Below are 21,094 nucleotides of genomic sequence, written 5' to 3'. Positions count from 1 at the left end.
GTGTACTCGAGAATGAAGCACCGGCAGGGCGCCGAGACGATCGCTAAGCCCGGAAGCCGCGCTTTTGTTCGCTAGTTTCGCGGCGCACAATGGCTGTCATCAAATGCTCTTTTGCGTTGAACGGCTTGGCTCTCCTTTGCCTGCGGTGTTGCTGGTGCTTTGCCTTGCTTCCCATATCCTCTCCCTTCTGGCCTTTCAGCCACGCAAGTCAGTCATCTAATCTGGCGTCAGTTCCATGACGCGCACTTGCCAGTGGCATCTGCCATGAACTCCTGCTTCACCACGCATGGTCCTCCTCCGAATCTCCTCCATCTTGGCCACCACAGGCGACCTTGTGCTTCGGTGCGCTGCCATGTGCCTGACCTGCCCCTCCAACCCTCCAACCCTCCAGCCCTTCTGTGCCTCCAAGACGTCGGGCGGCATGGCGCTTGGGACCGGGGTTGAGATAGGGGTGTGTCTTCTCGACAGGCCTAAGGTCCCTTGGCTAATTGCTCCATGCTGTTGCTCACATCGAGTTGCTCGGAACCTCATTTTACGTTGGAGAGTGCGCTAGACAGGGCGCTAGACAGTTTGTAGGTGGGCCGCGCCGAAGCCAGGGGCGTGGCCCAGGGTGCATTGTTGGCACACTGAGGGTGTGCACGCAGTTATCAGCTTGACATCCTTGATACAGTGGAACACGGCACAATATGTTGTTGACTTTGTGTACGGAGTACAGCCGCTACGCTCTTCCCCAATCCCAGCAGGTTGGCATACCGGGCAGACCAGAGGGAGCGGCCAGCATCAAGATACCAGCGACATGCAGAATGCAGACGGCAAAATGCAATACACACACCCGTCTCGGCCGGCAGACTGCGTTTGTGGACATTTGAAAACATATTCAGCAGAGGCTGGCCACTACTCTGGTTCTCGTTCTCGCCAAGTCTGGTGCTCGCAACTCGGTACCGCGACTGTGCAAGTGAACAAGCAATGCCAATCCGTGCGCTTGCTGAGCCACCTCGTGTTACGCCGTGTTGTGTCGCCATGCGTCGAGATGCATCGCTGTGCGTGGTCTTGGGGCTCGGTCGGACCAAGATTGACCTAATCAGAGAGTATTACACAGCCAATCATGGAATTGGAAACTGTACCTTTCTTCGGTTTCCATTGCCTTGAACCTCCTTCGCGCATCTCTACTGTCCAACGAGATGCCCCATAGCCCCAATATCGCTTCCGGTAGAATGCCACATACAATCAATACATGCCGAGCACAGTCTATTGTCCTGCTATCCATTCAGCCAACTATCTGTTGGCTCGGAGACAAAATGTTGTCCGTCATATCTCTGCTATTGATCGCATCATGCCGGGTTGCTTTGGCCAAGCCGGGCCTTGAAAAAGCATGGCATGGCATGGCACCAAGTGTCTCCCCTCATAGTTTGATCAATTTGTTGATGCTACCTCGGACTTGGGGAGCCGATTCTGCTCGATATCATCTCTACACGTTCACCCTTATTTTTTTTCCTTGTCTTGTGAGAGGATGATGAGACTGTTTGTGGTCAGTTCTCGGCCGTACATGAATCCGACCATAGGCTGGCACATAACAAACCTGTACCACCTCCAAGACAGCACTCGGTTTAAGGGGGGCGGACAGAAATCTCTCGCCTCTCGCTTCCAGGCCATGGGATGGCTGATGTTCTCTCCCAGTGTGATTGTTCACTCTGGAATGGAACTGTGGTGCGGAACGAGCCCGTCTAATGGCGGTAATTCTGTAAACCTAAAAGCGCTCGTCGGCATTCGCAATGACCAGTTACAAACGGAAGACTCACTCGCCTGACCAGCATGCGGCTTCTATGTGGCAATCATCCCCGGTGTCAAATTTGCCTGGACATGTGCACTGATGTGCAACGCACGACTGTTCGCCAAAGTCAGTGTTCGTCAGCAGGCTGGTTTAAGGGGTCAAACCGTGCAATGGTCTGAGCTATAGCAAGGCGCACCTACAGACATGAGCTTGACACCAGCAAGCTGAGCACTGGACTTGAGCTGCCAGGCCCTTACTCCATACTCCATACTCGAGACAAGAAAACCAGACAGAACCGAGACAGAGACGAGAATTGGAGGTGGGGTGAGGCGTGGCCGCAGTAAGGGCAGTTTGCCGCGGCAAGGCCGCCTGGACGACTCCACCCGCGACAGCGAGCGAGAGCCCTGGCTTTCTCCACCGGGGGCATTTGCGCCCTTGCTCAGTCAAGTCAGTGCAGTGCACTGAATTGCAGCGCAGGCCTGTCTGGCTCAGGCGAGGGGAGGGGTTTGGCATTCTCTCTCTGTACCGAGTATCAATGCATTGAACATTGCAATTCGGGCAATCTTGTGTCGTGATGAACAAGGCTAACATCGTGATGTGCCTCAGTCCGGCATTTACCCCTCTGGTAACATTGAGAGGCAGCACTTGCCTTGAGGCTCGCTGGAAGGTGCATACAACGGGACCAGACACCAGACCTCCTGCCAATAATACCTGACCCCCACGTCTTTCCTTCTCCCATCTGGTTCCTGCCAAGCTTACGAACCGGACTTTGACTTGTCCAGACAGAACAGTGTCCAACACCAAAAGCAATTTGTCAAGATTCACATCAAATTGCCACAAACACGTCAACATCTCCCTGTACGGTGTACCTCATCGAGTATGCCAATGCCCGCGCCATTCATTTGCCACGCTTCCCTGGTTGGAAGTTGTGTCCTGGCAATGCAACCCTGAGCAGGATATCAACCAGGCATCAAACAAGACATGGGGTGCCTACGTCGAAATTTGGACCTACTGCGTGATGCACCGAAACAGATTGCCGTCAAACCAGCGTCGTCAAGTGGAGCACGGTGCACTTGTCTACTATCCAGAGATATCCTCTCGACAGGTTCTGTATCATGCATGCCGAGTACACAGATCAACACTATCGCCATTTCCTCCTCAAGTTATAGCTGTGGACATCAAAACCATCTACTGGCATGACCCCTAACGGGCATCCTGGTTTACACTTCATAAATTCGGCCACGAGCAACTATTGTCATATTATAACGGCACAAAGTCTATCGACTGTCATAGAAGCTAAGTTGTCACCGCTTCATCTTTTCATCTGTTAGACTGGTCCAAACTGCAAACAAAACGAGCTTGCAGATCCGAAAATGCTCCCGCCGCGACATCCTACATAATCATCTCGGTACTATGTAGTCGAGATCCTTCATAATCCGACAAGACAGGCGTTCAAGAATCTCGGACTGCATCTAGTACACCCAGCGCCGACTCATTAAGCTTATCAAGTGAGATGACCAGACCGTCCGATGTAGAAGCACACCTCTTCTCAAAGGGAAAACACTCGAGTGCCAGGACCTGGACCTCTTTGGGTGCACATAGCATGCATTTGAACAACTTGCAATGGTTCGACTTAGTAACTCTTGTATGTCGTTGTGTTTCCTCTCTTTCCGAGCAACCTTCGTACGCCTTTTCATCAAACCAACGTGCTCTCCATTATTCGAGTTATCCAGTACAATGAAGTGACACTCCGTTGTCCCAGACACAGAGAACCAGCCGCCAAAGTCCATTACTGAATGAGAACCAGCCAATGGGATGCTGAGAACAGGGGGGCGTCAGAGATAGAGCGCCATTCATTAACGCCGCGTCTAACACCGTCTCGTATCGCCGTTCGTCGCGGCTGTGCTAAGCCTCCTCCGGTAAGTCAGCTGGTTTGCACTATCCACGTGTGGCCACCCCAACTTGGCATAATCCCAACTTTCAACCCACTGAATTCTGCTGGTCAGGCATAGGCCCTAGAACGAAACATTGTGTCGGCCACGACGACTGTGCTGGTCAATGGACCAACTCGAGTCACTAAGCGAAATTCAAGACCGACGCACGACCAGAGCAAAGAGGATAGAGATGCCAGCCACAAAGGTTGCGCAGTGCACATTTTACCAATAACTTTTACAGGGACAATTCATAGACTGTGCTATAATCGATTTGCCTCTGCTCATTCCCAAATTGTTCCGCTTTTAGGGAGTGTCTTTATTAGGCGTTTACCAAGGGGAGTGTGCGAGTTCTTCTTGGGAGTCTTCAGTCAATTCTCAGCAACAGTTGTTGAGTCGGGTGTGGCACATCGCACCGATACTGCTCCGTTGCCATTAAGGTACATGTTAGCTTTCGAAACAAGCAACAATTAAGTCCAAAGAACGACAGGATGCCTGAGTGTTCATTGTTAGGCGTGGATTCACTGGAGTCGACAATTAAGTTGGCGCTTCAAAGGAGAGGCATACGAGAGGTTTTGCTTGGGGCGTTTGCTGACGAGGAGTCTTGTCGCGAGTATGTTCACCATGACCAAACTAAGCGGCGTCTTCACCATGATCGCGCACCAATGTATGGTGAACTGTCTTGCCAGCGCCATGTGTCGTGGTCCATACCTGGATCAACTGGCCCGTGCCGCCACACATGGATTCCGCCATGTCCACATCTTGCGGCCTGGCAGTCAAAAGGTACTTTGAGTGCCGCCGAATGAGGGAACCCGGCACGCAGGAATATGATGCCAACAATTGCGACATATATGAAGTATTCCTGGTCCTGAATCTTGTGAGAAGGACATCTGAGAGTCCAGTTACAGGTTTCCAAGAAGTAACAACAACGGTAAGCAGTCTCTTGTTGGACGGAAACTTGTGGGACAGCGCAGAAAATTGCTGGATGTGGACAGATCAGGATCAGAGCCACGGTGATGCTGACCACAGCGTCCAGGTTCCCGTCACCAATTCCACGCTCATCGAAACATACCTCACTCACATTGCGCCGGCAGGGTTGACACCAGCAACGCGACCAGGGTTCCTTACACTCAGCAGTGATGGAACTAAAAGGAAACTTCCCCCCGACAATCAAAGTGACAATGCGTGATGACAGGGGAAAGTAGGCAACACAGGTAAAGAAACGGCCAGCCAGAGCACCGAGCACCGAGCACCGCAGGTACAAATTGCGAAGGACCCTCCAAAAAGCATATGCCCGCTGGTAGAGAGAAGCCCTTTTTCAATGCTTCCTTTGACATCATGCCTCCCAAAAAGAGACCGCCAAAGCCGTCGTGAGTCTTTTTTTAGACTTTCCGGTGATGGCGGTTGGAGGAAGCAGTTCCCGGCCGAGAAGATGATGCCAGGTGGGGACAGATGACAAGAGCCAAAACGAATTTGCATGCCCAACAAGCACACCAGACACATGAATGTCAATGTGAATGTGATGACAAGGATCTTCTTGCAGTCGTATCCACTTTCCGACGGCAGCGCGGTTGGGTCGGTTGTTGACTGATTGGAACGTCACCAGTTGTGGCTGTTAGTGCTGGAGAGCACGGCGTGTTCCCAATTGGGGATTTGTGGTGCACTGAAGGGCCGAGTTATGAGACAACGGGTAACCAGACATCAAATTATTTCGTCCTTCATTCGGAGTACAGGACAGGTACGGTTAGCGGGTGCTGTCGCCTCAATTACACGGACGCGTTACATGTTACTCCATCCGTGAGAGTCCAGACGAGTTCTCACCGAGGAGGTGAGTGCGTTGTTTTCCGCTTATGCCTTTTGCAACAGACTGGTCAGCAGTAGACTCTCGACGCTGTGCCTTCTTGGGTTCTTCCATCTTGGCCAGATTGAAAATCTGCTTGGGCCAAGAACAAGCTGAAGGGGTTGTTTGAGAACGAAGCTTGGTTTGTGGACCATGCATCTTGGCCAAATAGGATGGGCAAGGAGGCTCCCCATTGGCTGTCGGCCAACTTCCAGGACCATCACAAAAGTGGACTATGCGCCAGGGCGCTTGGAGAGCATGAAACTTGTCGAGTTGGCCGAATCGTGGACAAACCAAAACTTGTGCTGAAGCGCGGAACTGGACAGGGATTCTTGGCTGGAGTCTCCACATTGATGACCAGCACTCATCTACAATTGCTACGACACAGGTGGCCATCATGCTGTTGGCCAACTTGGCAACTCTGGTCTGGTGCGATTGAAATCTGCCGCTGTTACAGTCGCGGGGATGGTCATATTAGCTGGATAAATATGACTGGATGGATGCTTGCAGAATACATCCGCATTTTGCAGATATTGATGATATCTAAGGGATCCATACGGAGTACACCATACGGAGTATCCAGGTGGCAGTCGGTCGCATCAAGCCAGAGGCAAGAAATACCAAGTGCCAAGACTAATAAGACCGAACCAAACTGTGGTCGCAACGACGGTATACCGAGCGATATTATGTGTGATTGTGGTTCGGATATGAACGAATGTCGATTAAAGGGAGTCAGACTTGCTTGTTGCTCTCCATATCGCCATCTACATATCTTCGCATAAACCAGCGTGTCAGCTTCGGGGGGGTGATAAACCGCGTTCCCGACATAACGGCTGCGTCGCACGCCTTACGCCGTCGGGAGAGCCGCAGCTCACTCGGCTGGAGCCATTCCAAAACAAATCGATGTCAAGCAGTACAGTAGCAGCATTCTATTTTCAGAAGCTTCAAAGAGTATATTTAGCTTTGAACGGCAATCTTGCATCCAACTCAGATGCTTACATGTGGAAGTGAGCTCGGAGGGGGTCCTTGGCCAACGAGCACAAACACCATTACTTGGACTCCGTCCCAATCATCGAATCCCGTGTGGGAATATAGCCGCTGTGGCAAGCGCCAGCCCAGGCACCAGGGGTAAGCTCTCGATTCTGCAAGACCAATACGCCCGGGCCGGGCATCAAGATCTGGGGACTGTGTAGATCTTCAAGACTAATGGTCTCGGTCTTCTACTGCCAACCTCGATGTCGTCAAAGTTATTTTTATCCGACTGCAGATGGTTGGCCTTGGCCCTTGTACAGGAGAAAGCAAGTCATGCAGATACTACGTGCCCGATCTCTTGGTCTGTGGTCTTTCGGGTCAGCATTCAGAGCAGACCCCAGACCCCATTGCAAGACTCCATCCGTGGAAGGTGAGTATGAGCAACCAATGGCATCAAGGACTTCCTGATACTCTACCTTTCTGGCAGCGGGATGCCTCATATCCTGTGGTTTCGAAGCGCGGCGGCGTTCTAGTTAACCCCTTGATGTCCGTTCTTCTGCTCTCCTTAGCGCCTATCACCATGATAGCTTCACCTACTCGAACCGCACTCTTGGTCTAGATCCAGATCTATACATGTGTCCAGGTACGCGCTCCAGCTAACAGTGATGCTCAAAAGAGATTCGACGCACTCAATGATTGGCCGTCTTCCTCGTGTGATCCCAAGACAATGGGCACTCATTTCTGTTCCATGCACACCCCCTTCCTCCAACGTCTCTAGTCTGTTAGCCGCTATCTTCCATCTTTGTATCGTCGGACAAAGATCCATTTCTACCGGCATACGGCATGTATGTCGATTGGTTCCTTTTGTAGCCTGCATCTTTTGCAGCCAACATACCGCAACCACGCGAGCCAAGCACCCTTATCAGGAAGCTTCTTCATGATATTTTTAGATAGCGACTGCTATAATAAGCATCATGATCACTGCAACCGCCCATTAGATGCAGCTAGTCTTAACCAGACGTCATCTGTCATTACAGGTTCCTATCCCAGCCCTGTCATCTCATTATTTAGACCCTTTATAATGGCACTGAACGGTACAGTAGTTAGATCTGCATACCCAAGCTACGGAAGCAGCTGGGTTATCTCGACACACCGCTTCCTGATCAAGGCTTAGTCAAGATTTGTTGGAAGCGCCGAGGCGTGATGTATCCACCTTCACCAGACGTTGTTCGGATCATCTCATTGCGAAACAGAAAAGCTATATTGTGCATTTGCAGGGAGGACATCACCTCAAGCGCTTCGAACTGCAAATATCCATACATGAGTCACCATTACTGGCCAATATCGACGACAAGAACGTAGTAGAGGCTGAAAGGTGCGTTTCAGAGTCTATTTTTACAAAGTTCCTGGCTCGAAGCTCGGGGATATTATCTGTCTTTACCCTCATGTCCTCTCCGCATGCACCGTCTCCATGGGGTATACGGTCAAGGTTCTACCCTGACCCTAGGGCCTTTGCCTCCCCGAATGACGAAATGTCATCGAATCATGCTGCATCTTGCATTTCGTTTTCGAATTCGAACCACTAGGCCAAACTACTCTTGGTCCTGGCCCCCAGCGGCTGAAAGGTCCTAAACAAACTCGGCATTTCCGAAGCTAAATGGATGGTGTGATAAAATAATCTCGCATATTTATCATTACAGTTATTACAGCCTCCCTTGTTCCATCTGTTCACACACGCCCTCACCACCCTTGCATATTCTGCATCTTGAACCCTGGGAAAACATGTTTCCAAAGAACATCGTCCTGCGTAATGGCCACGATATTGCCAACTTGGCGCGTAGGGCTAGGTAGAGTGTACTTGAAAGGTACATGATTATTTCTTTTGTCGTTTGGCGCTCTTGTCGCTCACGGTGCTCAATACACTGGCACTTCGTTTATGGAGACCGCTGCTGCTTCCTGGTCGAGCACTCTTTTCCCGTTCCCGCTCAACATCTACTGGCTTTTCAGTGGCCTCTTGGTCTTGTCCTGGTTTGGGGGTTGATTCTTCCGCTGCATTCTCAACTTCCTCGGACGATGTCTGTCCATCTTTGGCATCTTCGGCATCTTCGGCCTTGTCCTCACCTGGCTCACCACTACTAGCCTTGTTGTCGGCATCTGGCTGATCTTCAGAAGAGGGGGGGCCGTCATCAGGTTTTTTGACCTCGTCCTCAGTCTTGGTCTGTCCGCTCGTTGAGGTATCTCCCTTCTCAGAAGGCGGAGGTCCGTGGATCCTCTCACGCTCCGCCTTTTTGGCTTGTTCGATCTTGATCTCGCCATCGAGTTTGTCTGACACCTTTCTTGCGTCTAGAAGACTATTGACAGCAGCCAGGAGCTGTTCATATTGCAAAGTCGTTGCAGAAGTTGGCATTGCCAACTTGGCGGGGACATCCAATTCGTTGAGGGTATTATTAATACGCATCTGTTGTTGATTGGACTTGTGTGAGAAAAGTTTGTTGATCTTTTCGGTTCGGAACGTAGGCCCTGAACCAAGTCGGTCGTGATGTGTAACACCATACACTGCCTCTTCTTGGCTGTTGAGCTTCCTCCGCTCAGGAGGCTGTTGCTTCTCTTGTTGTTGCTGAGCCTTCTTGCTCGCCGCGGTGGGCGTTGATGTTGCAGCTGTAGACTCGCGAGTAGCAGCATTAGACACCGCCGCGCTGTCTCGCTTGCCAGATTCTGTCGCTGTTGCGGGTTGTGCTGCGCCTGGCGCTGCACCGGCCGCGCCACCGGCCGGACTGTCAGTGCCCATGATGGATTTTCTCTTCTTTGTCTTGTCAGCGGTCATGAGATTCTGGAGCAAAGTCTGCAACCCAGCCGACGACTTGAATGTGTTGATATCCGTTTCTGCCCTGGGATAATCCAACCGGTTGTACAATTCCCTCCTCTCCTCATTGAACCGCTCATTCCTTGCCATGATCCGTTTGATCTCCAGCAGCAGAGACTCTTCCTCTCTCGCCTCCTCCTTCGACCGTGACATGGTGTTCATCGCAAATTCCTTCCGCAGCTTCTCCTGCTTGGGGTTGAAATGCGCCATTGTCTCATGCAGCGCATACTCCTGCTGTGTCATGTACTGCACTGGCTTCTGGGCCGCCATCATCTTCGCCGCCACCTCGTAATACCTCGCCTTCAGATCCTCCACCGACCGAGGCCGCGTAGCCGGGACAATGGCCTTACTCTCATCCCCGTCCGCGTCGGCCGCACCATTCGTCGCAGGCGGCTGGTACTCGTATCGATCCCAGATGAGCGGCCAGCGGAGATCGAAATCGCTCGCCATCTCCATCAAATAATCTGTTTCTTCCTTGGTCCAGTAGTCACTCTGCAGCGAGACGTGGTACTGATCTTGAGAGTACTGTGGCACTTGAATCCGCACGTTGAACTTAGCAAATGCGGAATCCTCCAACTCGCGCTCTACACCCTCCTTCTTATCCTCATCGTATTCCTGTCCCTGCATCTCCGACTGTCCATCCTGCTGCCCCTCAGGCCGTTGGCCGTCGCCGCCAGATGCATCAAGGCCCTTGGTATCTGCCCTTCGCCAGTGTCGCAAAATCAACGACCCATCGTCGCGCCCTGAGTTGCGAAATTGTCGAAGCTCCCACCTCGCAGCGGGTTTGCGGCTCGCCAGCCGCCTCTTTTTGAATTGGTTCGAGGCTGGTATTATCGACACGGGGTTGTCGCCGCCGAGATTGAGCACTTCTCTGGCCAGACCTTTGAGGTTGGGCTTTGGTTGTCCGATTTTCTGCTTCTTCGTCGGTCGGGGGCCTGAGGAGCCGTCTCCTAGGTTGAGAACGTCGCGCACATCAGAGGATGTCATTTTGGCTCGGTTTCGTAGATGTCCAGGCGCGATCGGAAGGTGGCCGCAGATGGGCAAAAAGTCGTGATCGAGGTTTCCGAATCCACAGCGTTGATGCCATCCAAGAAAATTGTCGCTTCTCCGTCCAAACTTGTTTCCCCCAAATGAAAAAACCGTCTCTATCAAAAACAGTCGAATGCCAATCAGTCCGTACGTCGCAGTCGATAGCAGCTATCCTGTGTTTCGCAAATATTTCGACGAAAAGTTCAACCTTGCATGACGCGAACCTACACATTGAAGTTGCAACGGTTCAACGCACGTGACCCACCCACCCATTTACGCCAGCCTGCTGCTCGCCCCCTGACCTTCCCGCGAAAGGAGGTCCCATTTTTTTGAATGAACGTGGCAGCTTTCGGTGGTGTCCATGATACGCACTCCCTTCGATCAACATCCCGTCTGTCATTGCACAACACGGAGTGAAGCGCCTCTCTCTCTTTTTTTTCTTGGCCAGCGCCAGAATCGCCCTCCTTAATCCCAGGAGAATAAACCCAACAATGAAAGGCCTCCTCCCGCTCCTGGGTCTGGCATCCGCCGCCCAAGCCCTCTACTTCTATGTGGACGGCGCCTCGCCAAAATGCTTCTTCGAAGAGTTGCCCAAGGATACCCTCGTTGTAGGCCACTACTCTGCCGAAGAGTACGACGACCGCATCAACGCCTGGCAGCAGCACAACGGCATCTCCATCTACATTTCCGTAGACGTACGTCCATAATTGGTCCCCCCGAAAAGAAGAAACTAACAATCTACAGGAGGTGTTTGACAATGACCACCGGATCGTCTCCCAGCGAGGCTCCTCCTCCGGCCGCTTCACCTTCACGGCCCACGAAGCCGGCGACCACAAGATCTGCTTCGTGCCGTCATCTACGTCCGGTCGATCCTCGTGGCTGAGTGCTCACGGTCCCAACGGCGGCATCAAGATGAAGCTCGATCTCGTTATCGGCGACACGGGCCAGATTGAGAGCAGCGACAAGGACAAGTTGCAGGATATTACGTCGCGTATCAAGGACCTCAATGCCAGATTGAACGATATCCGTCGTGAGCAGGTCTTCCAGAGAGTATGTCGCCCCCCTTCGTTGATTAAAGTAGCCACTAATACCGTGGAAATAGGAGCGTGAAGCCGACTTCAGAGACCAGTCCGAGTCTACCAACGCCCGTGTCATTCGATGGATCATTATCCAGCTCGTCGTTATTGGAATCACGTGCGCTTGGCAACTGTCACATCTCCGATCCTTCTTCATCAAGCAGAAGCTTACGTAGTCACTTGATTGGGGGAGTTGGGGTGGCTATTTTTGCGCAGACATTACATTGTTTGGCTTGCTTTTGATTTTCCAGCAGGGCTCCGAGGATACAGTTATGTTTTAAAGTCATGTAAAACGGTCCATGGGATGGGAAAGCTTTGGGATGCAATTTACATAAAAGGGGCACCTGGGACACCGACAATGGTGTCGAATCCTGATGATTGTTAATGCGGATATTTATAATGCAATCATTACAAGAATCGAAATGTTTCGAAAATGGAAAGCAAGCTATGATAAGAAGTGAGACCTTCACAGAAATGAAATGCGGGCGAGCGATACTTGATGTTACTAAAAATCTTTATTCCATTACGATGTATACCATAAGAGAACTCCCAAACCTCCTTATATTCCCATCAAACGCTACAAGTGCCGTCGTTTCTTTCTCTTGCTTCCCCTTCTTTGATGTGCCATTGACAATCGACATTTCCGCAACTTCTAGCAATGCACCTCTTGCACAACCCTGCACCTCACTAACGCCGCTCTACTGCGACCAGACAAGAATACAAAACATGAAGCCCTTGCAGACCTTTTATTACAGAATGGCGTGGTAGTAGAATAACTCTGGGAGTAGGAGTGACAGGTGTGTCTGTATATGAAGAGAGAGTGTGTGTGTGTGAGATTGAGAGAGAGAAAGGCCGTACAGTAAGACGAGGAAAAGAAAACAGCTGAAAATGACAATATCGCGAGTAAACCCAATGCTACCTGTCGTGACCGTCTTGCGCCGTGCTTCGCTGCACATTGAAAGTGGCTTTTAAGTATGGTTTCGTTGTGGAATGCCTGACGTGAAAAATAAATAGAGCTAAGAAATGCCCAACCCTTTGCTTCTCGTGGCCGTCTTTCAAAAAGACTGCCTCCAGTTTTTTTGCCGCTTTTTCTGAATATTGGTCGTAAGATGAGAATGCGCCGCAGTCGATGCAAGAGGACAAGGATACGATAGTTGCACCGGCATTTGTGGATATGATTGCAACCTTGCATCTCGCTGCCGCTGCTGGCCGATCCCATATGGTCGTCCTTGCTCAGCACACCATGTTCGCCGACATGGCATGGCAGGGATCTTGCGACGGCTATAAGGGTCCAATGGTGATTTGCCCATGCCTTCTGGATCAAAAGCCAAGTTGTTGCCAAGGTCCGGCTCTTTCGTCGGTGTTCGATAAGGAGAATCGTGTTCTGTGACAGATTGGTCGTCTGCTAGCGTAGCCTCTGGAACGCTGCCGCCGCACTAGATGCCGAAGCAATCCCGGAATCTGACGGGAGGCATCTAACCACAGCAGATAGTCTTCATGAACTTCTGGAAGCCGCTAGGCTGAGGCTCAACGGGTCGAGGGTTGGGTTGGCCTGCTGCCACCATGGGGCTCTGTTGCTGCCCTCTCTGAGGCAGGTTCTGGGTGCTGTTCTGGAACTGGGCTTGAGTCGAGCCAGCCGGTGTACCCAAATCGCCTCGGAGACCCCCCACGCCGCTGGCCCTCTGCGCCGTGGCGCCGAGGCCGCTTGGCCGATCTTTCCTGTTGCCCATCGGTTTGATCGGTGACGGAGGGGGGGGTTGTGCGGCGTTTAAACGGCCGACAGTGAGATTCTGTGCTTGCTGGTGAGAGTTGGTATTCCCAGGACGATGGCCACTGTGCAGTTCCATTTGAGAAGGGCCGGGACGAACGTTTGGGTTGTGGAGGTAGCCAGCTCCATGGCTCTTCATGTCCCATCCCTTTCCCGAATCCTTGGTAATCTTCATCCAGTCGTACTCTCCATCTTCGACCTCACCAGTGTTCTTTAGCGCTTGAGAAAAGAGCTCGCGGAGGTAATCGTAGTCGGGGGTATCTTCGAATCCGAGATTTCGGACATATGTCAGGTATTTAGAGAATTCTTCGGGGAAGCCCTCGCAAAGGTCTTTGATTGCGGTGGTCTGCTTCTTCTCGCCAATCTTCTCATACTTTTGCTTGTTGGTAGCAGCCTTGAGACCCTGCCAAGGCAGACCGCCCCGCAGGAAATACATGAAGACGTGGCCAAGAGCCTCGAGGTCATCTCGTCGGGACTGTTCACGGCCCAGGTGAGTATTAATGCTCATATATCTAGCGGTTCCTGATAAAGATTTGCGTTCTCTGTAAGGAATATGCTGCTTGGTCTTGGGATCGCGGTATTGCTTGGCCATGCCAAAGTCGACGACGTGGATGACATTGGAGGCTTTGGTGCCAGGACGGCCAATCAAGAAGTTGTCGGGCTTGATGTCACGGTAAATCAGGTTCTTCTCGTGGATTGTCTGGACTCGAGACAGCATCTGCTTGGCAACCATGACAACAGTCTTGATGGTGAAACGGCGTCCGCAGTGGTCAAAGAGATCTTCGAGAGACGGCCCTAGTAAGTCAATCACCAGAATGTTGTGAAGGCCCTCTTGTCCGAAGTAGTAGACATTGGGGATGCCGGCTGAAAAATGGATTAGCGTCATAGTAAATTACAAGCGAGCAAGTGTTGTTGTTTGCTGAGGATGAGGTGGAACTTACGGCATCCGACGAGGATTTTGTATGTGCGGTACTCATCTCGGAGTTGAGGAGCGTCACTCTTGCGAGGTTCCTAGAGGCAATTGTTAATGGCCTGCGATGTTGATGATGGCAAGAGACGGCTCACAACGAGCATCTCAGAGTCAAACTTACGAATTTGATGGCCACCTGTTGGTTGTTCAACAGGTTGGTTCCCTCAAAGATGACACCAAAAGAACCCTCTCCAATCTTCTTTCCTACACGATAGTGCACACCGACAACGTTGGAAGACGACGAGGCCATGGTTTCGAAAGTCAGTAGCTCGCCTTGAGACAAGCTCGAGGGCAGCTAACGAAGGGAAGTCGTGAAGTCGACGTCTGGCGACGAGGAAAAAGTTGCGTCGTCAGCCCGGGCGGTCTGGTGGACAGGAACGCAGAACGCAGAACGTAATGAGCAACGAACAACGAACAAGCGGGAGCTCGGTGGAGCAGCGAGGCTCCTAGGCGACGGGTGAAAAGGGGTCGGGCCAAAGCCTGATGCGTTTGGTTGGTTGGCCAGGCTCTTGGTGTTCAATGTTGGCTGCTGGTGGTAGAGCAAAGGGCGAAATTGGGTGTTCAGCAACAGCGAACAGAACAAGGCATTTCTGAGGCGCCGTGCAAATGGTGCTTTGGGAAAGTTGTAATGCAAGTTAAAGTCTGTCAGTCTGGCTGTGATGGCCCGGTGTGGAGGAGCGGGTGAGGAGAGGCGGACAAGAGAGGCTGGCTTCGTTTGGCCTCTGGCTGTTTTGGGGGGGAGAAAGGACAAATTCTGGGGCGAGGGCAAAGTCTGCTGATGAGGCGACCAGGGCCAAGCCAACGAGGTGTCTAGCCAGGGGACTGGGGGGGATGAGGGACGAGGGATGACTGGAGACAGGAGATGGGGATGGGCTTGGGCTTGGCTGGGTACATGTTGACATTTGGTGGACCAGACCAGTTGACCTGACTAGACCTGACTGGACTGGACTGCCCGGTCTGGTCAAGTCTAGCCTGCCTGAGAGTCAGTGAGTGACCTGAAGCTGGACTGAAGCGGCAGCCTCGACTGGCACAGTGCCGAGTGCATGCAGCTGCAGTTGGGTCCGGTCCAGTCCAGCCAGTCCCGTCTGGTTGACCTCAACCGCAAACCAGTCGGGACCAGACAAGACATAGACTTCACTGTCAGGGCCGCAGGTGGTGGGTACCATGGCTTGGAGGCTGGGCGGGCGGCAGGGGCGCTGGGGCCAGTCGACGGCTCAGCATCAATAGTAGTGGACCGAGTGGCCAGCGCTTGAGTCGGCCTCACTGTCAATCGATGTCCCTTTCAGACTCAATTTGATGTTCAGACATAAATCCAACCTTGTCCGATCTGGATGTTGGTGAACCACACCAGATCCGGTAGGAACAGAACAGTTTGGTGGCATCCTCCGTGTTACCGTCTGGAACACCAACTGACGTGTATTTTTACAGTCTGGTGGCGGCTCGTTTGCGAGTCGTCGCTTGTTGGACCAGACATCTGGACGTTTGAGGCAACAGCCATCGACTGGCCCAGGCATGGCATTGGCATGGCATTGCATTGCGTTGCTTGCTTTGCATGCATTGTAACCGACCGCCACGACTACCGTCACGACCATGACAAAGACGTGTTTTATTCATCATGGCTTTGGAACCTGGCAGCGAGATGCGTTGGCCCATTGCCCATGATCCACGGCTGACGGCCATATTACAAGTCCAGCTGTTACAATCTTGACATTTCACTTGTCTTTGTTTCGCCTCAGCGCCACTAGCCACAACTCTGCTCCAGCCAGACCAGACCAGACCAAACCAGACCCAACGCCAGCCATCCAACACCTACGGAGTGGCCGACTGTATCTCTTTTGCCTCAAACATGGCATTCATTTATCCAGTTCGGATTCCAGCTCCGTGCCGACTTAAGTCTGGTGCTCCTTTGCTGCACGTGCGCGAGTCAATTCTCCAACTTCCAAAATATCATCAATTGAGCAGCATCTCGTTGCTGGTGCTCGGCGAGACACCGCAGATCTTTACTCCCTTGCTGTCCTGCAGCTGCTCAGGTGGGCATCGAGGCACCAGACCACACCGCACTCGATCAGACATGGCGGGCACACCAGTGCATTTCAGAGGCAAGAGAGGCAACATTGAAAGACATGGTTCACTGCGGATCGTGGCGTTGAGACTGGAGACTCTGTGCAGGAATATCAATCGGCATTGGGCAAGGCATCATCAATGGCTTCTTGTACACTTCGCACCATTCGCAGGGCTTGCCAACGTTTCCAAACCGCAAATTGCAAGCAGTGAGCATCTAGCTTGACGTCTTCTTCTGCTGCTACTTCTTCTTCTTCTCGCCTGCCCCATCGATCATCATTCAGCGCGTTCTGGCATCAAGACCGAGGACACCAGACTTCGTTCCGTGCCTTGTAATTTTGCATGTGTCTGGTCTAGGGCTAATAAAATGACTCCCAGATTGGTCTCGGGCACTAAGCCCATCTCCGCATCGTGCACCGAAAATAATGAGAGGCAGGGGGTTTGTCCGGCAAGCTATTACAAGGTTTGTATTAAAAACAGTGCGCTTGGATGAGGTAAATAAACACAGAATACCACCGAAGCGTTAGTTGTAACTAACCAGGTGCTCCGCAATATATTCGCCATGCATTCATTCACCAGGCTGCAATTTACCCTTAACAGTCAATGTTTCTTGCATTCGCGCGGGAGCTTGCTGAAGTCAACATTGAAACCACTTGCCCCAGGAAAAAGCACAAACAATTATGGACGTGGACCACATATATCAAGCCTCGTTGGATATTTGGCGTCGCCGGGTACCTGAACCTACGTGTACAAAAAGAAACACACCCATCTTCACCTCCAGAGAACTGAAGGGCTCCCCACAGGAAGCCGATTGACTTTAGGACAGAAATATTTTAGGAGTCGCTAGCTCGTGTGGTTTGGCATTGACTCTTGGTTGTTGTCCTCCCGTCTTCATCAACGGGTTGTGTATCCACTGCTACGAGATGTTTTGTGGCACCCGCTGAGGCAAAAATGAATGCGTTGTATGCCAAAAACGTTCACCGCATGGCCTGATATTGTGATATTGCGTCGCCTATTTGGCCGGTGCGGACGTCAATTTGCGTCTGTCTTGGCTTCTGACGAGATCACAACACCACCGCCAACAGCAGACCAGGATGCCTTGGGTATCATTGAAGAGATGGTGTAACGTCGAGCATCTACAAGGCTGCGCGGCGAGGCAGAAATTGCACCGAGCACAGAGCAGAGCCACGCAGATTTCGCAAAATTTCACTAGGCAGAACCTTAGATGCTTGTTGTTGCTGCTCCCTCTACGTGCCGGCTTCCCACTGGCATGTAGATTTCATAGCCCCGTCAACCGCTCGACATGGGCCTGGAAACATGCACAACAGGCAGGCACAAGCAGGCTCGCTCACGGTCAAAGGGGAATGAATACCTCCTGCAACTTGAGAATTTGCTCACCCCTACCTAAGAGAGATGTCTACTGCGCGATTCCGCCCGGGACACAAATCAGCCTAGCCAAAGCCCAAGGCAACCCCGAGAAAAAAAATCGATACTTGCAAGAGTGATCTGTGATGTCGTGCCTTGATGTCAAGCCTTGATGTCAATGGCAAAAAGACGACAACACTCATGAGGGTGGTGTCAAGACCGTGCAATTTGATTTACCAACCGTGGAGATACTTGCTTTACAATTGTCCACTGGACACATGTTAGAGTACATCTCCAACCTGGCCCCGCACTCCCCCCCACGACGTTCTCGAATTCCATGAGCATCTATCAGATCGAAGTGCCAACAACGACATCCTACGCTAAATGCACTCTTTCATATCTTTATTCCGGCATGATTCCTGGATGTTACACAGCGGCATCGTGTAGATGACTTATTGAGCTCTCGGTACCCGAGTAACAATAAGCCTACACGATCGCAGAAACAGGGATGCTGCATCACAGCAGAAACGAAACGTGTTGGTGATAAAGGGTACTGCGCTGCAGACAAACATTCCATGCAATGCCACACCATGCAATCATTCAGAAGCATCAATATTTGTATAGGCAAAATACTGCTCACCGCCTTGATTCTCCCTGAGGAATCCCGCTGGAACAACAAACTATCCCAGTAGTCGGTACCGTCAATGCGCATTGCTCCTTTAAAGCATCCACAAGGGAAACGTCTCCCCATTGCCCTCGAGACATAGGGTCCAACAAGGTTCCGGGGACAAGAGCATCGGCATTTTGGTCCTATGCTTCAAGGTTTGTTATACGGAGTAGTTATACAGCCATCCCAAAACAGTATCCATTTATGCAGTCAATCTCATACCATTCCCCTCACCTAGTTATATTGGCAATTTGGGCTAAATCTTTGTTTCAATTTTGCTACGCTTTGAACCTTCGTGAGGTTGGGGGACTCCAAGTACCCCAGGGATGAGACTTTTTCAGTGTTAGACTTGGAATTATTGTATGGAGTAGATAATACCGCCATTGCGTGTATATTGACTTGATATTTTAACTTGCTCATTGGTCTTGACTCGTTCCCGTGACGGGATGTGGTGGTTAGTGGCCATGCCACATACTCGGAAGTCGAGTAGGCGGAATTCACTCAATTTATTCTATAGTACAGAATGACGTTGTTAATGTGCCATGCAGTTTTACCATGAGCACCTACCTAAGAATCGGCCACTATTCCGAGTTGAGACGAGAAAATGCGCCATGAAACTGATATTACTGTGGTATCGGACATTGGAGCTCGATATGTGCAACTTACCCTACAGCATATCCGAACATTCTGTGCGCCACTTACATTCAGACGCCAAATCGATAGTGTGGTCTATAAGGTGACTATTGATGATTGGTAGGCTTCTTGGATGGTGACAGATGTTGCATGCCTCGATGGATGAACGTATTGGTGCGCATGGAAATCGAGGAGATATACGACTGCCCATCTCGGCATGTCACCATTGGGAGGTAAACCCCTCGTCCGGAAATAAAACATTCATAACCCCGTGTCAAGCACAACTTCTTGAGGCGCAATTCGATTACAAATCCTCCTGCGCAATATATCCGCAAATGACTCTACACCGGGAAGCGTATCCGGATGATAACCCACAGCCCAAAAGCCACGATATCGGCAAAGTTGGCCAGAGAGCCGGTGCGGCCAATTACTTGTGCCAATGGACCACGTTACGAGCACCTCGAGCAGATGGATTATTAGGTAAGTTTCCTCGAGCGGCAGAGCTAGTTGCTCCTTTTGGCGTCAGAGCTGCGGCAAAATGCAACAAAACTGGACGCCATGTTATTTTGTCAGGGTCGAATTGATGAGCAGGACCCCCATTCGATCCCCATTTGGCCGCGGGGTTCTTTCCTAATGGCGATTTTATGAGCACAGAGGAAAGACCTAGAGGAAGGCATCATGGTGGGGGTTGAAGATTGCCCCGCATAAATTGGACTCGGCGACATCATCCATTGTTGCCTCTTTGTCTAGCGGTTTCGCGTGGCGGGGGTATAAAGTGAAGGTCCAATTGCTGTTCATTCCGGAGCTCTGAAGAATTTGGAGTCTTTGCTTTCACAATTACTCCCTCTCAATTGCAATTGATTCGAAATCAGGACTCGCTGATACAACCGCCACCATGTCCAAGCCAGACGATATGCCACCTATGACATACAGATTCCTGGGCCGTTCTGGTCTTCAGGTCTCTTCTATTTCGTTGGGAGGATGGCTCACTTATGGTGGGCACGTTGATAGAGGTAAATTAGCTCGTATTAGCTTGCGTTTGAAGGAAGTGCTGTGCTGACAAGGCGATAGAGGGCACCTTTGCTTGTATGAAGGCTGCGTATGACTGCGGCGTCAACTTCTTCGATTGCGCTGAGGGGTATTCCGGCGGTGAGTCGGAGGTCGTCATGGGAGAAGCCATCAAGAAGTTTGGCTGGAAGAGAAACGACCTCGTTATCTCGACTAAGGTGAGAGAGCACACTTGCCTCCTCCCCTATGCCAAAACCAGACGAGTACTCATCGTATTTGCAGATCTACTGGGGCCAAGCCAATGGCGACAACGTCGTCAACAACAAGGGCCTCTCCCGCAAGCACATCGTCGAAGGCGTCAACGCTTCCCTGAAGCGAATGGACCTCGAGTACGTCGACGTCATCTTTGCCCACCGACCCGATCGCTACACCCCCATGGAGGAAACCGTCCGCGCCTTCAACCACATCATCGACAGCGGCAAGGCCTTCTACTGGGGCACATCCGACTGGAACGCCGACGAAATCGCCCAGGCCTGGCGCTACGCCGACAAGCTGGGCCTCATCGGCCCTCTGACCGAACAGCCCGCCTACAACATGCTGCAGCGCGAAAAGGTCGAGACCGAGTTCGCCCACCTGTACAGCGAGACTGGCGGCCTGGGCCTGACCGTCTGGTCTCCCATGCGTCAGGGCATCCTGTCTGGTAAATACAAGGACGGCATCCCCGAGGACTCGCGCTTCAACCAGACCAGCGTCGAGTTTATCAAGGGTTACTGGAACCGCACGAGCAAGGACACCTGGAACGGCATCATCGAGCAGGTCAACAAGCTGCAGCCCATTGCTGACAAGCTGGGTATCAAGATGAGCACGCTGGCTTTGGCGTGGGTTCTCAAGAATCCCAATGTTAGCACTGCCATTACGGGAGCTAGTCGGCCGGAGCAGGTGTATGAGAACTGCAAAGCGGTGGCAGCGGTGGAGAAATTGACGCCTGAGATTATGGATGAGATTGATGGAATTTTGAACAACAAGCCTCCTGCTATTACTATGAGGTTTTAGCCGCTGAGTCTTGATGGGTATATAATAGATGAATAATACACTCCGTGGACGTATTGCCTTGTTGGCCAGGCCAATTGGATCGAATAA

The 21,094-nt window shown here is 51.6% G+C and overlaps 7 protein-coding genes across 7 annotated transcripts; 4 read left to right on the top strand and 3 right to left on the bottom strand.

Annotated features, from left to right (window-relative positions):
* Positions 1 to 3,567: 3,567 nt before the first annotated feature.
* VFPPC_18107 (hypothetical protein) lies at positions 3,568 to 4,176 on the top strand (the record flags this gene model as incomplete). The annotated part of the gene is made up of 2 exons (XM_022429763.1): positions 3,568 to 3,736; positions 3,791 to 4,176. The coding sequence occupies 2 exons, from the start codon at positions 3,568 to 3,570 to the stop codon at positions 4,174 to 4,176; spliced, it is 555 nt and encodes a 184-aa protein (XP_022285175.1).
* A 172-nt stretch (positions 4,177 to 4,348) lies between these two features.
* VFPPC_18106 (hypothetical protein) lies at positions 4,349 to 5,042 on the bottom strand (the record flags this gene model as incomplete). Its single annotated transcript, XM_022429762.1, has 2 exons — positions 4,349 to 4,847; positions 4,888 to 5,042. The coding sequence occupies 2 exons, from the start codon at positions 5,040 to 5,042 to the stop codon at positions 4,349 to 4,351; spliced, it is 654 nt and encodes a 217-aa protein (XP_022285174.1).
* Positions 5,043 to 8,387: 3,345 nt separating this feature from the next.
* VFPPC_07312 (SWR1-complex protein 4) lies at positions 8,388 to 10,364 on the bottom strand (the record flags this gene model as incomplete). Its single annotated transcript, XM_018286193.1, has 1 exon — positions 8,388 to 10,364. One exon carries the CDS (start codon positions 10,362 to 10,364, stop codon positions 8,388 to 8,390), a length of 1,977 nt encoding a protein of 658 aa, XP_018139696.1.
* A 533-nt stretch (positions 10,365 to 10,897) lies between these two features.
* Positions 10,898 to 11,658, top strand: VFPPC_07311 (ERP1 protein precursor; the record flags this gene model as incomplete). Its single annotated transcript, XM_018286192.1, has 3 exons — positions 10,898 to 11,101; positions 11,151 to 11,456; positions 11,509 to 11,658. 3 exons carry the CDS (start codon positions 10,898 to 10,900, stop codon positions 11,656 to 11,658), a joined length of 660 nt encoding a protein of 219 aa, XP_018139697.1.
* A 1,299-nt stretch (positions 11,659 to 12,957) lies between these two features.
* Positions 12,958 to 14,470, bottom strand: VFPPC_07310 (casein kinase I; the record flags this gene model as incomplete). The annotated part of the gene is made up of 3 exons (XM_018286191.1): positions 12,958 to 14,114; positions 14,192 to 14,261; positions 14,342 to 14,470. 3 exons carry the CDS (start codon positions 14,468 to 14,470, stop codon positions 12,958 to 12,960), a joined length of 1,356 nt encoding a protein of 451 aa, XP_018139698.1.
* A 1,596-nt stretch (positions 14,471 to 16,066) lies between these two features.
* Positions 16,067 to 16,507, top strand: VFPPC_18105 (hypothetical protein; the record flags this gene model as incomplete). Its single annotated transcript, XM_022429761.1, has 1 exon — positions 16,067 to 16,507. One exon carries the CDS (start codon positions 16,067 to 16,069, stop codon positions 16,505 to 16,507), a length of 441 nt encoding a protein of 146 aa, XP_022285173.1.
* Positions 16,508 to 19,841: 3,334 nt separating this feature from the next.
* On the top strand, positions 19,842 to 21,007 carry VFPPC_07309 (voltage-gated K channel beta subunit; the record flags this gene model as incomplete). Its single annotated transcript, XM_018286190.1, has 3 exons — positions 19,842 to 19,959; positions 20,018 to 20,172; positions 20,237 to 21,007. 3 exons carry the CDS (start codon positions 19,842 to 19,844, stop codon positions 21,005 to 21,007), a joined length of 1,044 nt encoding a protein of 347 aa, XP_018139699.1.
* Positions 21,008 to 21,094: the final 87 nt, after the last annotated feature.

This window comes from Pochonia chlamydosporia, chromosome 7 (genome assembly GCF_001653235.2).
Source record: "Pochonia chlamydosporia 170 chromosome 7, whole genome shotgun sequence".
In the NCBI taxonomy this organism is placed as follows: domain Eukaryota; kingdom Fungi; phylum Ascomycota; class Sordariomycetes; order Hypocreales; family Clavicipitaceae; genus Pochonia; species Pochonia chlamydosporia.
This window is presented reverse-complemented; position numbering and strand designations above follow the sequence as displayed.